The sequence below is a fragment of the Schistocerca cancellata genome, chromosome 9, assembly GCF_023864275.1.
Source record: "Schistocerca cancellata isolate TAMUIC-IGC-003103 chromosome 9, iqSchCanc2.1, whole genome shotgun sequence".
Lineage (NCBI taxonomy): Eukaryota > Metazoa > Arthropoda > Insecta > Orthoptera > Acrididae > Schistocerca > Schistocerca cancellata.
In genome coordinates, this window is record NC_064634.1 from 14,651,785 (window position 1) to 14,667,262 (window position 15,478).

General features: G+C 43.5%; 1 protein-coding gene across 1 annotated transcript in view; it reads right to left on the minus strand.

The window, feature by feature from the left end:
• LOC126100703 (glucose dehydrogenase [FAD, quinone]-like) overlaps nt 1-15,478 on the minus strand; it is a 159,176-nt gene that overhangs the window by 9,722 nt on the left and 133,976 nt on the right. The window contains exons 11-12 of the mRNA XM_049911319.1: nt 13,595-13,828; nt 4,143-4,489 (exon numbers count right to left, since the gene is read on the minus strand). Of these exons, the coding sequence (XP_049767276.1) occupies nt 4,143-4,489; nt 13,595-13,828 (581 nt within the window). The remainder of the gene's footprint in view (nt 1-4,142; nt 4,490-13,594; nt 13,829-15,478) is intronic.

Consider the following 15,478-nt stretch of genomic DNA (forward strand, 5'->3'; position numbering starts at 1 on the left):
CGTCCCTACTGGATATTGTTCTTCGTAGTAATACCGCTATGTATATTACATTATTATGTTATGTATACATCAATTGTTTTTATTTTATTTTTATTTGTTTAAACTGATTAGATTAGGTTCGTGATGACTCCTCTTACTATAGGATTTTTATAATGGACACTCGAATTTACGCTTTAATTACGAGCGAACCGATAAACGTATCGCAAAATGTGATACACCAATATTTTCCTTGTTTTATTCTGCGTAAGGCTATATGCAGCACTTTCGTTTTACAGTCAAATTTATATATTTTTTTCTTATTCTGGTACGGATTTTGCGATTTTAGGCGTCTTCGGAAGGAAACGTTCACTTTAAAAATATATGGCTTGCGATGTATTTGTATGAGGTTAATGAAATTTTAATACATTATAGCCAAATATATTGTTAATGTAAATCTCAAGTTACAACATTTTCCGATCACCCAAAAAACCACGATAGTGCAAAATAAATCAATAATCAAAAACTTTGTCATATCGTGGAAATTTCAATAAACAATACAAAATTCTTGATCATTATCTGTGTTACTTCAAAATAGGATCAAATAAGATCAAAATACAGGTATAGTACTGGAATAAACCAAGTTTAAAGGGCAATGTGCCTTCCATTTATTTTATATTGTAAATGAGTGGTGAGTCATGAAAAAGAGCTAATTCATTTCAGGGAGTGAACAGTTCTGATCCGATCTCCGAAAAGAACAGTTTTGCCCATCTCTAATAAACACAGACGGTGTTGCTGATTACGACCAAATATAAAGGCACTCCATGGCCAATTGAAACGCCATCTCCGTCATTGGAAGAGGGAATCCGAAAGACCACCTTATTTGGAAGCTAAAGGATGAGGGACTGGAACGAGGGAAGCTTTTGGACATACAGTGAGGTGAAAAAAGTCATGGAATAAGGATATGCCTGTATATACACAGGGTGGTAGTATCGCGTACACAAGAGGGCAGTGCATTGGCGGAGCAGTCATTTGTACTTTCCGACGTTATTATGGCCCCACGACGGATATTAAGAAAGCTTGAACGCGGAATGGTAGCTGCAGCTACAAGCTTGGGAATCCAGTTTCAGGTATCGTTAGGTAATTCAGTATTCCTCCAGACAGTGTCAAGAGTGTGCGGAGAGTAGCAAATTCCGGGCATCGCCTCTCGCCACCGACACTGCAGTAGCTGACGGCCTTCACTTGACGACCTAGAGCAGCGGCGTTTGCGTGGAGTTTTCAGAGCCAACAGACGAGCAACGCTGCGTGAAATAACCGTAGAAATCAATGTGGGACATACGAGGAACGTATCCGTTAGGGCACTGCGGCGGAATTTTTTTGTTAGTGGGTTATGGCAGCAGACGACAGACACGAATGCCTTTGCTCAGAGCACGACATCGCTGTAGGGCTTCTCCTGGGCTGGTGATCATACAGGTCGGACCTTAGACTACTGGAAAACCGCGGCCTAGTCGGGTGAGTCCTGATTCCACTTGATGATAGCTGACGGTAGGGTTGGAGTGTGGCGCAGATTCATGTTGTCAACAAGGCACTGAGCAAGCTGGTGATGGTTCGGTAATGGTGTGGGCTGTGTTTACAAGGGATGAACTGGGTTCTCTGTTACAACTGACCAGAGCATTCACTTAAAATGCTGATGTTCGGCTACTTGGAGACCATTTTCAGCCATTTATGGACTTCATGTTCCCACATTACGATGTAATTTTTATGAATGACAGTGCGGCTTGACACTCGGACACAATTATTCACGACTGGTTTGAAGAACATTCTGGACAATTCGAACAAACGTTTCAGCCACTAAGGTCGCCCGACAAGAATCCCACCGAACGTTGGAGGGACATAACTAAGAGGTCAGTTCGTGCATCGGCAACACTATCGCAATTATGTAAGGCTATACAGGGTGATTTTTTTTCACCCGTGTGCATACCGTATGGATTGATCGATGAGAGGATACGTAGCAAACGAGGTGTAAAGAAATTATGTCCGGAAGTGCACGGTTTTGATGCTACCAACCGTTCATTGAATCATACTTTGTTAAAGAGACGGCGGTCTAATACGCGCTGTACCATGTAGGCACAGTTATAGTATGCATGGTTTCCTCCTAGAGGGTGGTACTGTTCCTCATATGTCATGCCCTAGCGCGGCCTCTCTTGCCATAGTAATCGATAACGTTGTGTGCGATTCACTTCTGTGGCTGAGTCACCCTGTAGTGGATGTGATACAGCGTCGCACACAATCGTTCCGTATTCGAATCGAGAGCTTGCCGACACCGTGTTTGCTTACGGAAAGGCAAATAACAGCGGTCGGCAGGGAGCAAGGTTGTATCAGGAGACGTGTCCCCGCCGACGACGACCGCAGCATTCAATGTTTGCAACAGCGTTTCGCCGTTTATCTGAGACAGGGTCGTTTCGGGAAGCAGGAAATGATGAAGGATGTACCCGAAATGTTGGGACACCAGACTTGGAGGAAAATGTTGTTAACACTGTGGAAGGCGACCGCCGAGTCAGTACCAGGCAGTTGGCCGACCACTACAGGGTAAGCCAGAGGACAGTTGTTACTAGTCTTATCACTTACAGGGTGTGCAGGGCTTACTAGCGACAGAGTTTCCACATCGGGAGCAATTTTGTCACTGGTTTCTTCGCCAGGCAACCACGATTCCGAGATGTGTGTCATCCATCACTGTCACAGATGAGGCCACCTTTGCGCGGTGTGATATCTCCAACTTCCGTAACAGTCGTCTGTGGGATAGTATGCAGAACTGCCACGGTATGGTGACAGCGAACAAACAATATCGGTGCAGCCACATATGAATGAATCGCCTGAGACAATTGGCGACCGTATTTTGGGACCAGTCTGCCTTCCACGTCTGCTAACAACTTCTTGCAGGTGATTTTTGCCTCTCCTGCTGGAAGATGTGTTATTGATGATTCGAAAGGTTATGTGGCTGCTAGACGATGGTGCTCCAGCCCAATTGGCCGTTAACGTGTGGACGCAACTCAGTCCTGTCTTCCCTGGTCGATGGATGGGACGAAGGCGTCCAGTTGCATGGACTGCCCGGTCACCGGATCTCAACCTGTGCGATTTTTGGTTATGGGGTCGTCTCAAAAGTAATGCAGAGCCCATTCCAGATGTGGAGACACTGGAGCAGAGTGTTCGTGTTGCTGTGACTCTCTTCGAATGCAGCTGGCCGATGTGAATGTCTGAGACAGAACATAGCACGGCGCGTACACGTATGCACTGAGGCACATGGAAACCATTTTCAACACATACTGTGTGGTGTCGCCGCCAGACACCACACTTGCTAGGCGGTAGCCTTTAAATCGGCCGCGGTCCGTTAGTATACGTCGGACCCGCGTGTCGCCACTGTCAGTGATTGCAGACCGAGCGCCGGCACACGGCAGGTCTAGAGAGACTTCCTAGCACTCGCCCCAGTTGTACAGCCGACTTTGCTAGCGATGGTTCCTGACAAAATACGCTCTCATTTGCCGAGACGATAGTTTAACATAGCCTTCAGCTAAGTCGTTTGCTACGACCTAGCATGGCGCCATATTCAGTTAAAATTTATATTGTGAATCATGTACCGTCAAGAGCGACGTTCATCATTAATGGAGTAAAGTTAAGTATTCCACCAGCTACGTCCGTTTTTCTAAATTCTAATTTCCTTGTCCTGTTCCAGACCTCACGCCAGCCTGCGTGAGCTGAAACGCGTGCATTTCGGCCTCCTCTAGTAACGCGGTGTTGGCTCTCCTGCCAACGACAACATACTGTAACTATGGTTGGATGGTACAGCGCATATTACCCGGAGTCTCTGTTACAATGTAGGATTGAATAAATGGTCTCTAGCACGGAAACAATGTGTTTCCGGACACAAGTTCATTAGGCTTTTTTTGTTCCGAATCCTGTCATCGATAAATCCCTAGAGTTTGTACACGGCGGAAAAAATCACCGTGACGAGGCAGCGTGGCTAAGCAGGGGGCGCCGCGCCGAGATGCTGCACTGGGCCGCGCTGAAGCAGGCTCGAGCGAGATGCCGGGGGTGCCCCGTGACTGTTGTAGTGTCGTGTAGTGCTGGGCGGGTTGCGGCGCGGCGCGGCGCGGCGCGCCTGCACTCACTCGTCGCTGGAGAAGGCGAGGTGGCGGCAGGCGGGCACGGGCAGGTCGTGCAGGCGCGACTGGAAGCGCTGCAGCGGCGGCGCGCCGGCCAGCCGGATGGCCTGGCGGATGCCGCGCAGCGACACCAGCACGTCGCGCGGGTGGCTGAAGAAGCCGGGCCGGATGCGCGGCGGCGCGCGCGGGTCGCGGCTGCGCAGCCACACGCGGCCGCGGCTCAGCGGCCGCATCGGCAGCGGGAACGCCATCCAGGTGTGCGCGCGCTCCACCGGCGCGAACATCGCCTCGTACACGTCGTCGCGGATCCCGAAGTTGCGCCGCAGCGTCGGCTCCGACACCACCGAGCCGCCCTGCGGGCACACGGGACGCTTGCAGGACCTCGGCTACTCGATATAAAATGTCGAGCTAAAAACACCTTCAGCCGTCTGCACTACCAATTTCAATTAATTTTTGCCACTAGTTCTGGCTTCACTTTACAGCGACTTTTGGCAGGCCCCTGTTCTAATGCCACTTCCTCGGACGAGAGATGAAAATCAAAAATTACCTCCAAAGCTACCAAAGATTTCCCCAAAACAAGTTCCAAATTTATTAAGAAACTAAAAACCCTCCTCGATTGCGAAAAAAGCACCTAGTGTCAACCCAGGTTTATGTGTAGATAACTACACCTTCTTCAGAACAACAATAAAACCCACAAGTGCCTAAGAACACCTCTGTCAGTCATTAAAAGAACACCATACCTATACATTTATAAACGAAAACGAAAAGGAAAACGCAAACAGTACATATGTACAAAGTCAAAACCACTACTTAATAGTGTACGCTCCACCTTATGTGCATAGGTAGCGGGTCGGGCTTGTAAGTGAGCGACCATTTGTGGCTGCAGTTTATTTATGGCGGGTCGTGGCCCATCGAAAATTCACCTATGTGAGGTGGCGCGTACGCTATTAACTTAAGTAGTGGTTATGACTTTGTACATATCTACTCTTTGTGTTTTCCTTTTCGCTTTCGTTTATAAATGTATAGCTGTGGTGTTTTATAATCCTTGACAAACGTCTTCTTAGGCACTTGAGGGTTTTATTGTTGTTCTGAAGAAGGTGTAGTTATCTAGCCCGAAACCTGGGTTAACACTAGGTGCTTTTTTCGCAATCGAGGCGGGTTTTTAGTTTTTCAATATATTAACCAACGATTCCTGACGCGCTGCGATGTTGAAGGCTCTTAAGTTCCAAATTCCATGAAAATTGAACAAGCAAACAATTTTCCAGTTACCACTACTATTTGGATATTAACCAGTAACTGAATCAGGAATCTAATACTTAGTACTTTATTAACATACGAAATAAAGATAGGATTACAGTAAAATAAAACTCAAAATTCAAAATCGTAGTAAATCGCAAAATCATTATAATTAAAATCCGCAAAGTAGAACCAAGGTTCCCAAAGAATACTCCGTGTGAGTACTCTTTGAGATTCGTGAGTAATGGCTAAGGATAATTCAATCCATTGTCACTACGTTACGACAGTTAGCCGAAGCAGGTCATACTTTTGAATGCTCGTATATGTAGGCGCAATGAATTTTTTTTTTTCCAGAATTGATTATTGCGATCTACTACGACGCAGTGAAACGATACTTTGAATTCAAATATTATGTTATTTAGAATTCAGACAGAGGACTTGCATACATGAGACAGAAGTGACTTTTAATTACATAACCTGAAGTTAACGGTATTTAGGAAGTGAACACAGATACACAATTTCATTCGTAATAACTAATGGTCTATGGAACTTGCCGATAGTTACGAAGCATATAATTTATAGTTTCCCCCCAACACCTGCGAAAGCTTCTTCCTCACGGCTCTGTTAGGAAGTGACTAATATTGTGTAATAAACTGGCATATCGTGTCAATTCACGCATTTATCATTGACGTTTTAGAATATTATTTACAGAGATGACGTGCTGCAATATTATTTGACTGTAGCGCTCGGCGCTTACATAGAAACTCCTTGACTTTAGGAATTAATAACACAGTTACGACTGATTATACATTTGAGATTACAACCAGTCTATATGGAATTTTCTGTCACTGGAACTAATTTGAACTTATCATTAATATTTAAATAGCAACTGATAAACCATCGATTATAAACGATTTAATTACGACATTTGGTGAAGTAAATACCTCGCACAAGTCGCGAGATCAGTTCATCAGTGTTCTGTTTGTAACGATACATAAGAAATAACAATCTCATTGCTCTACCGCTGAGTGTTAGCCAAGACCAAAGATCCGAAGGGCGTTACACTGTGTAGAGACAACAATAATAACGGTGTAAACTACCTAACGAAAGGTGGGGGAGGGTTGCTTTAAAATTTCTTAAATTAATTTACATACGGTGCTAATATGTCGTAAACATACAACAAAAAACAAAGTGTACGGGGAGTGACATGAAAGATAAATTAAGGAATGAAACGAGAGAGAAGTTGGACGCTGTATGAATATGAAATAAGAAACAAAATATGTATGCCATATGATAGTGAAAGAGAACATTACGACTGCAGGGCAAAATTACGTGTTATGCATAAATAAACACGGTGTTACATATTAGCAAACAACCAGTATGTAATGGTAATGTCAATGCCTGTGAATCAACTGAAGCAAAACTATCACACTCATATACTGATGAGTACAATCTGAAGGTAAAATATTTATTTCTATATTGTCATGTAATAATAAAATGTAAAACCACTTAATCGAGGTCATTCCCATGTTAACTGCCTGCATCACCATGTACCATATACTAATAATAACTAATAAAACAAGAACATAAAGTTATGTCATCACAATCTGTCAATACAGATTCATAACGTGCCACTAATTCAATAACAACATTACTAATGAATCTAACTCTTCAGCTAATATAATACATCGTAACGAATCAACACTAAGCAGGAAATATCAGAAAAAACCAGAGACACACACACTTCTGCGTGAGACGAGCGCTTGTACAGGGTAAGACAGAGGACAGTGCGACCTACGATCATGAAAAGAAAGCAGTAAAATTCACCTACAATAAATAACAAAATCACATGTCGTGTGGCAAATACACGAAGGGAATATCAAGATGCTTATAGGGGCAAAAGTTACGACTCGAGTATCCACAGATGTGCTGCAGAACCAGATATATATATAATTATCTAAGTCGTAATTAACCAAAATATACAAGAAACAAGTCAAGAGGCAATGCCAGTAAAGATGGACAAACGAACTTGTCTACTAGATGTAAAAATACGTACGAAGAATAATATATTAAGACCGCATACGTACTTCGTATGGAATCAAGAATCAGGTGGAAACTTTTGTGTGTCATGAAATAGGACACAATGCAAAGGGACAGTCATTCCGGTAACGAGGTCGACCAGCGGATCATTGTAAATATAGACAGCTGAACGTGTTTTTGATGTGACACTTCCAAATTACCTCGTGCAAACACGTTTCGCGTCTTTCAACAAAAATTTGCACTAACAGCCTTTAAGAAAAAGGATATTGATTCAAACTATGTAGTTCACTAAAGAATATGTCAGACACCTTCTGGTTATTTCATTGAAATAATGAGAAATTCGGAAAAGAAAGAACGTTTGGACAAGCAGCTTAGACATTACGTAAACTATGCTGAGAAATCGTAGTGGATGCTTTCAGATGCTTAGATTCAAAAGAAGAGAACGTATTAATGGGATACACCTGAACCTTCGTTTTCCTGCCTTCACTGCACTGTTCGCCAAACATAACAGTAAAAATTGCCCTAAGACCTTTCGGTAAAATAAACAGGGTATGCAATACTAGCCATTCTATGTGCCTGAAACAGAAAACTTCCTATTGCATATAGGACAAGTTTCGATGTTTCACAGGTTCATAATCGAACAAGAATGCTGTAAGATACGTCGGGAAATACTAGGAAATATGACAAAAGATGCAGAAAATGGGCCACAGAACAGATTAACGTGGAAGATGTAATTACAGCTATAATGAAAACAAAATGGAACTGATGGGGAGGGATGCTTTTTTGTGTGTGTGTGTGTGGGGGGGGGGGGGGGCAGAGAGACATGTAGTCAAGTGAATCGGTAGTAAATGAATCAAGGAAGTACAGTGATGGATTCAGAGAGATAGGAGAAGATTGAGAAGACGCCTTAATGAAAGATGAAAGAGAACATTAGAAAACTTGAAATTGCTATCACGTTTGCAACTTACATACTAAATTATTCCGTGTGCGCTAATTCGCAGGATCCCTGCATAGACACATTCTGTAATACGGTACCGATATCTGCAAATGTAGTTGTCTTTGGGACGCATGTAAGGTGGTTCCACGAGCCAATCATGCTCCAGCCCGCCGCATGGCTAATTGTGGAACGTCGGCTTCGAAGGGTGCAGTATCGTGTGGAGTCTGGTCCAATATGGTCTCCTCACGTCGTTCGCTCAGTGGGCACTACGGTTTTAGTAAGATGTTACATGGCTGAGCAAACATTGAGAACTTTTGCAGTTAGTCATTCAAGGATACTGTGTAGTTAAAAGGCACCGATATTTCTGCCTCGTATTGCGAGATTTAAGGTGGACAGTTTCACGGAATGTTTTATGATTTCAAAGCGTCTCTCCATCTGGAGATGTTATTTTTGTGCCACTGCGAAGAGAGTAGTTGTCGATACACAGTCCAGAATCTGTTTGATATCAGTCTATCCGAATAGTAGAGCATTCAAATTCGTCACACCCCCAGTCAAGGGGCCTTATTAAATATTATTCTAGGTAGCCAGACTTCCTATGTTGCAAGTTTTCATGGTCGCAGCCTCTTGTGCCACGTGTTCTGAGCAACATTGTGTGCGCTATCGTGACTTAACTTCATTTTGGAAGTAATTACATTCTGTTTCGCTCGAATATTTTCTAAATAAATTGAATTTCCTTGCCATCATTTTCCTATTTCGACTAAATTACGCAGAGTTTCACTTTACAGGTAGCACAACTACACTCGAATAGCGTGGACTTGCCATAAGCGGAGAGAATTCCTTCTGTTTCAAAATGATTTTACGAATACTTTCTTGCTATTCAGTTATTACTGTGAACATCACGTCCCGTCGTTCTGTGCATTGCTTTTCAGAATAGAGGGTAAGTGGCGCAGTTATAGATAATCATTTCATATAAAATGTGGTTGTTTTGTGTCTGTAAGTATATAACAACTGTCTGGGTACACTTTGACTATTGCGCCCAACAGCGCTAAAGTACCGCTGTTTACAAGTTTTTAAGTAAATTTAGATGTTTGGTGTGAGTAATCACTTTGACGAAAATCAGTCAATGTGCTATGCCCATTGTCAAATGCGCAAAATAAGTCTTTCCTGTTCTAGGTCTTATATCCGAAATATTACGGTCAATCGCATATTTTCGTAAATTCATGGACCTAAAACTTGTATATGAGAGGACATTTCAATACAGGGCCTATTTCGGAGTCATTTTCGTAAGTAATCCTTTTTTAAAACTGCAAAAGGGGCTTAAAAACGTATAGGATTGACATGAGACCGTAAGCTGGAGAGTAGTACATAGATAAAACTGGGACGTTCATGGAGCTGTAGGTATCTAATTATTGTTGTTACTGAGAATGATGTTGATGTTGATGTTGATGATGATGTTGATTCAGCCTTTAACAACAAACCTGAGCTAAGTAATTTACAAACAAGATTAAAATTTAAAAGTATATGAATCCAGTCACATCATATAGCAAAACTTACCTTTGAAGAAGCCTTGGACATACAGGGAACACTGCCAGGGCAACAACACTTTGTAATGAAACTACTTACTACTCTGAAAAAATACACACACACACACACACACACACACACACACACACAGAGAGAGAGAGAGAGAGAGAGAGAGAGAGAGAGAGAGAGAGAGAGAGAAAGAGAGATATGAGGTGCCATAACCAAAGAAAAACCACTACACTACCTGTTGTAGCCGCAATTCCACGAGCAAGTAGGAGCTAATACTTGCCAAACTTTCAATCCTAGTATAAATGAAGTACGTTTAGTTTATGTATCTCCGATTTCATGCTTTTCAGGACAACCACGGAGGAAGAAATCGCATGTACATAAGACAAATTTTTGGACATGTAATAAATTTGAAGAGATTTTGTTAATTTTATGACTGCCTACGTAAAAAGATAATGTTATTGTAGACGTTAGATTCCACAACATTTTTCAATCTTGACACCATGTAGAGCTGAATCTCAGTGTGTAAAGGTCTGAAGGATCTTACACGGAGCAAGTCTTTTCTGGCTGTGACAAAAATTCGTTCTAAAGCCATAATTTCCAGCTTAGTTAAGTCTGTCGTCCAGTGTAGCACTGAGATTCTTTGCTTGTGTTGATAGTGCAACAGGATGGCAAAATAACTCGGAAAATAGGGCTTGTGATTTCCTTTGGATTCGATGATTTGTATGCGTGTCTAGATAGTAAGTTTACAGTGTTACTCGGCACGCCATCCCACCCACCCCCTGTAGGGATGGACAAGTTCTCAAAAATATTGATACTTACAGAATATATAATAATTATCGAGACGAAAATATCGATATATCGGTCGGTATTTTCAATATTCAGAGGAATTTCAAAAAAATTGATCGAAGTCAGAGAAATTGTGAGCATACTGTTGAAAACTGAAATACTTCATTGTTTCCAACATTAACGAATAAAAGACACACAGTATTCTACAAATTGACTTATTTACAAAAAAAAAATAAATTAATGAAGCCAGTAATTATCAGCAATAGAAATTAATGGAGCTCTTTTGTTAACGTGTTCCCCTGCAGACATAGTTGTTCTGGAAACTCAAATCATCTCGAAGCCAAATTAAACAACGTTATTAAAATGTTAACACTTCTCGCACACATTCAAAGGCGCACATGTAACCGCTTTGGGACCATGTCCTACTATGCACTGCCGCCGTGTTGAGTTCAACTATATACACGGCTATTACAAATGATTGAAGCGATTTCATAAATTCACTGCAGCTCCATTCATTGACATACGGTCACGAGACGGTACAGATACGTAGAAAAACTCATAACGTTTTGTTCGGCTGAAGCCGCACTTCAGGTTTCTGCCGCCAGAGCGCTCGAGAGCGCAGTGAGACAAAATGGCGACAGGAGCCGAGAAAGCGTATGTCGTGCTTGAAATGCACTCACATCAGTCAGTCACAACAGTGCAACGACACTTCAGGACGAAGTTCAACAAAGATCCACCAACTGCTAACTCCATTCGGCGATGGTATGCGCAGTTTAAAGCTTCTGGGTGCCTCTGTAAGGGGAAATCAACGGGTCGGCCTGCAGTGAGCGAAGAAACGGTCGAACGCGTGCGGGCAAGTTTCACGCAAAGTGATGTGAAAGATTCAGTGTTTAAACCTCCTCTACCAAGAAACGTGCCAGAACTGCGAGCTCGCATCAACAATGCTTTCGAACTCATTGATGGGGACATGCTGCGCCGAGTGTGAGAGGAACTTGATTATCAGCTTGATGTCTGCCGAAACACTAAAGGGGCACATATCGAACATTTGTGAATGCCTAAAAAAACTTTTCGAGTTTTTGTATGTGCGTGCAAAGCATTGTGAAAATATCTCAAATAATAAAGTTATTGTAGAGCTGTGAAATCGCTTCAATCATTTGTAGTAACCCTGTACAGTAAGCCACTCCGCCATAACCGCCTAACAAGAGCCAAACGATTGGTTGGAGGGCGTCAGGTTGCGTCATTGTTCGGTGTGTTCCAGGTATTGCGTGAACGGTTTCGCTGTCTCGCCAGTAGACGGCACGCGCCGTGCGGAATGCTGCGCCGAGCTGCGCCGTTCTTGTGAGCACTGTGCGAGGCATGCCTAACAAGTGACGAGCAAGCAGAAGCGAAATGACTGACGGGAAGTAGTCTCGGCTTCTGAACGCGATCTGAACATGAAATACTGTACTTACCATACACATTTCAGACAACAAAGCCCATGTTCCATTACATACCAGTGCAGTAATATTTGCGACATTTGCGCCGAGTGTACGTTACTTTTATTGTGCATCCGTCATTTTCTTGATCCAGGCCTTCAGGGGGTGATAAAAGCACACATTCTGCCTCATATTTGGGAGCTGGGAGTGATAATTTCCAGCATTCTCACACAGTGTTCTCACCAAAACTGTGCATTTTGCACCTTGTACCTGTCGTTTGAAATGATAGAAGTGACACGCGCAGGTAACACGCTTTCACGAATATGCAGTATAGTAACATTCATGTCCAAATGTGCCGCTCGTTTGTAGTGCTGAATTGTTGTTGTTGTTGTGGTCTTCAGTCCTGACACTGGTTTGATGCAGCTCTCCATCCTACTCTATCCTGTGCAAGCTTCTTCATCTCCCAGTATCTACTGCAACCTACATCCTTCTGAATCTGCTTAGTGTATTCATCTCTTGGTCTCCCTCTACGATTTTTACCCTCCACACTGCCCTCCAATGCTAAATTGCTGATCCCTTGATGCCTCAGAATATACTCTACCAACCGATCCCTTCTTCTAGTCACGTTGTGCCACAAACTTCTCTTCTCCCCAATCCTATTCAATACCTCCTCATTAGTTACGTCATCTACCCACCTTATCTTCAGCATTCTTCTGTAGCACCACATTTCGAAAGCTTCTATTCTCTTCTTGTCCAAACTAGTTATCGTGCATGTTTCACTTCCATACATGGCTACACTCCATACAAATACTTTCAGAAACGACCTCCTGACACTTAAATCTATACTCGATGTTAACAAATTCCTCTTCTTGAGAAACGCTTTCCTTGCCATTGCCAGTCTACATTTTATATCATCTCTACTTCGACCATCATCGGTTATTTTACTCCCTAAATAGCAAAACTCCTTTACTACTTTAAGTGTCTCTTTTCCTAATCTAATTCCCTCAGCATCACCCGACTTAATTCGACTACATTCCATTATCCTCGTTTTACTTTTGTTGATGTTCATCCTATATCCTCCTTTCAAGACACTGTCCATTCCGTTCAACTGCTCTTCCAAGTCCTTTGCTATCTCTGACAGAATTACAATGTCATCGGCGAACATCAAAGTTTTTACTTCTTCTCCATGAATTTCAATACCTACTCCGAATTTCTGTAGTGCTGAATACGAAATTAAATTAAGGCCATTGCAAGACACTTAGTCAGATTACGAAGATCGGTAGTTGTTGGAATGGGCAAGAAATCTACTGATGAGAACGGTAGTGGCTTAGAATCACGAAAAGACAGACAATAAAAAATATCGCTATCGATATTCAGTATAAAATACAGGTCAACCGATATATCGATAATGTAAATACCTCCAGCATATGTCGATACTAGTCTGAAGAGACATCTGTCTTTTTTTCCGTCCCTCCTCCCCCTCCCTGCTTGCGCTTGGTAGAGCGGCTCACCAGGAACTCGATCTCCATGTCGGCGTGCGCGTCCAGGTCGGCGGGGTCCTCCGTGTCGTAGAGGGCGAGGGCCTCCGCGCCGCCGGGCACCGCCATGGGCCCGCGCCCGTACGCCAGGAACTGCACGTAGTTGTCGCGCCGGCCCAGGATGTCCTCGGCGCGCAGCGACACGCTCTCGTTCACCACGAACATGAGGCCGCCGATGGACGCGTGGTCCTGCAGGTTGTAGCCCACCTGCGGAACAGTCGCGCACCTCTCTTCAGTATTCTTATCGGAGCGTACAACATACAGAAGCACCGTCGAATTCCTAACAGAACCTCAGAAGTCAGCGTCTCTTCTCACGGACAGCTTCTGTCTCGTCCCATAAATCCACATATTGTCCAAACTCTACGTCGTGCTAGCCATAGTAAACGAGATTCTTATGTCCTAGTATCACTCCGTAACAAGCTACTGCGTTTGTACTATTCTCTTCGTGTTTTCTTCCCTCAGTAATATACTGGGTGATAGTTATTGAACTACATGAAAAAAAAGTAAAGTAATTACAAACTAAGGCGTGCACACACTTTATTCAACACGTGAACGTCACTATAGATATTCGTATTTACGTTATGACATGTTCGATGTGCCTGCCATCGTTGGCGATGGTATGGCGCAGACGAATGGTGAAATTCTGCATGACCCGCTGAACTGTCTGAACGTTGATGCTGTCGATGATCTCCTAAGTGGTTTTTTTCAGCTCTGCGATGGTTTTGGGGTTATTGCTGTAAAACTAGTTTAATATACCCTGCCGGCCGGAGTGGCCGTGCGGTTCTAGGCGCTACAGTGTGGAACCGCGCGACCGCTACGGTCGCAGGTTCCAATCCTGCCTCGGGCATGGGCGTGTGTGATGTCCTTAGGTTAGTTAGGTTTCAGTAGTTCTAAGTTCTAGGGGACTGATGACCTCAGAAGTTAAGTCCCATAGTGCTCAGAGCCATTTCAACCATTTAATATAGCCCTACAAAAAGTAGTCGCATGTGTTCAGACTCGGAGAATATGGCGGCCAGTCGGGGCCCATGCCGTGGCCCATGGCTACCGCAGAGCCAGAATGCGGTCCCCAAACACCATTCTCCTGCTTCGACGGGGTCGAACTCCGTCTTGCAATACCCATATCTTGTCGAACTCAGGGTTACTTTGGATAATGGGGATGAAATCATCTTCCAAAACCTTCACGTACCATTCGGTGATCACCGTGCCATCAAGGAATACCGCAACGATTACTCCGTGACTGGACACTGCACACCAGTTACCCGTTCAGGCTGAAGACATTTCCCGATCGAGAAATGCGGATTCTCAGTCCCCCGAATGCGCCGATTTTCCTTACTGACGAACCAATCCAAAGAGCTCCGTCGCTAAACCAAACCACACAGCGCATACTAACTCCCATTATGCCCCGCGACTAACCGTGCAGTTTGAACGTCCCAACGCAAACCGTTCAGAAGTTACGACGATTCTGTTTCATATACATCAGTAATTGTCACCCTGTAAAAGAGCTGGCATAATACTCTACTTAAGGGACATTCACAACCGCCGCTAAACTATTTCTTGATGAATAAACACTTAACAAATCCTTTATTACGATAAAATCATACAAACGACCCGTGTTTCAGGATGCAAACACCATCTTCAAGCGCTACAGAAAAAACAAAGAAAGCTAAGAGGGATTCTTCATAAAATTAATTAACATAAACGCAGTTGGTTCATAGATTACAATGCGCTGCCAGTGTCCGCTTCTTTGCTGTTACATTCATGGTTTTTTTTCGGTTAGGCCTCTTTTATTCGGTGCGGTACTGGTTGACTCAGAGAACCTTTTCATGTGTCATCCGCACGGGATCTCGCGTGCTACTA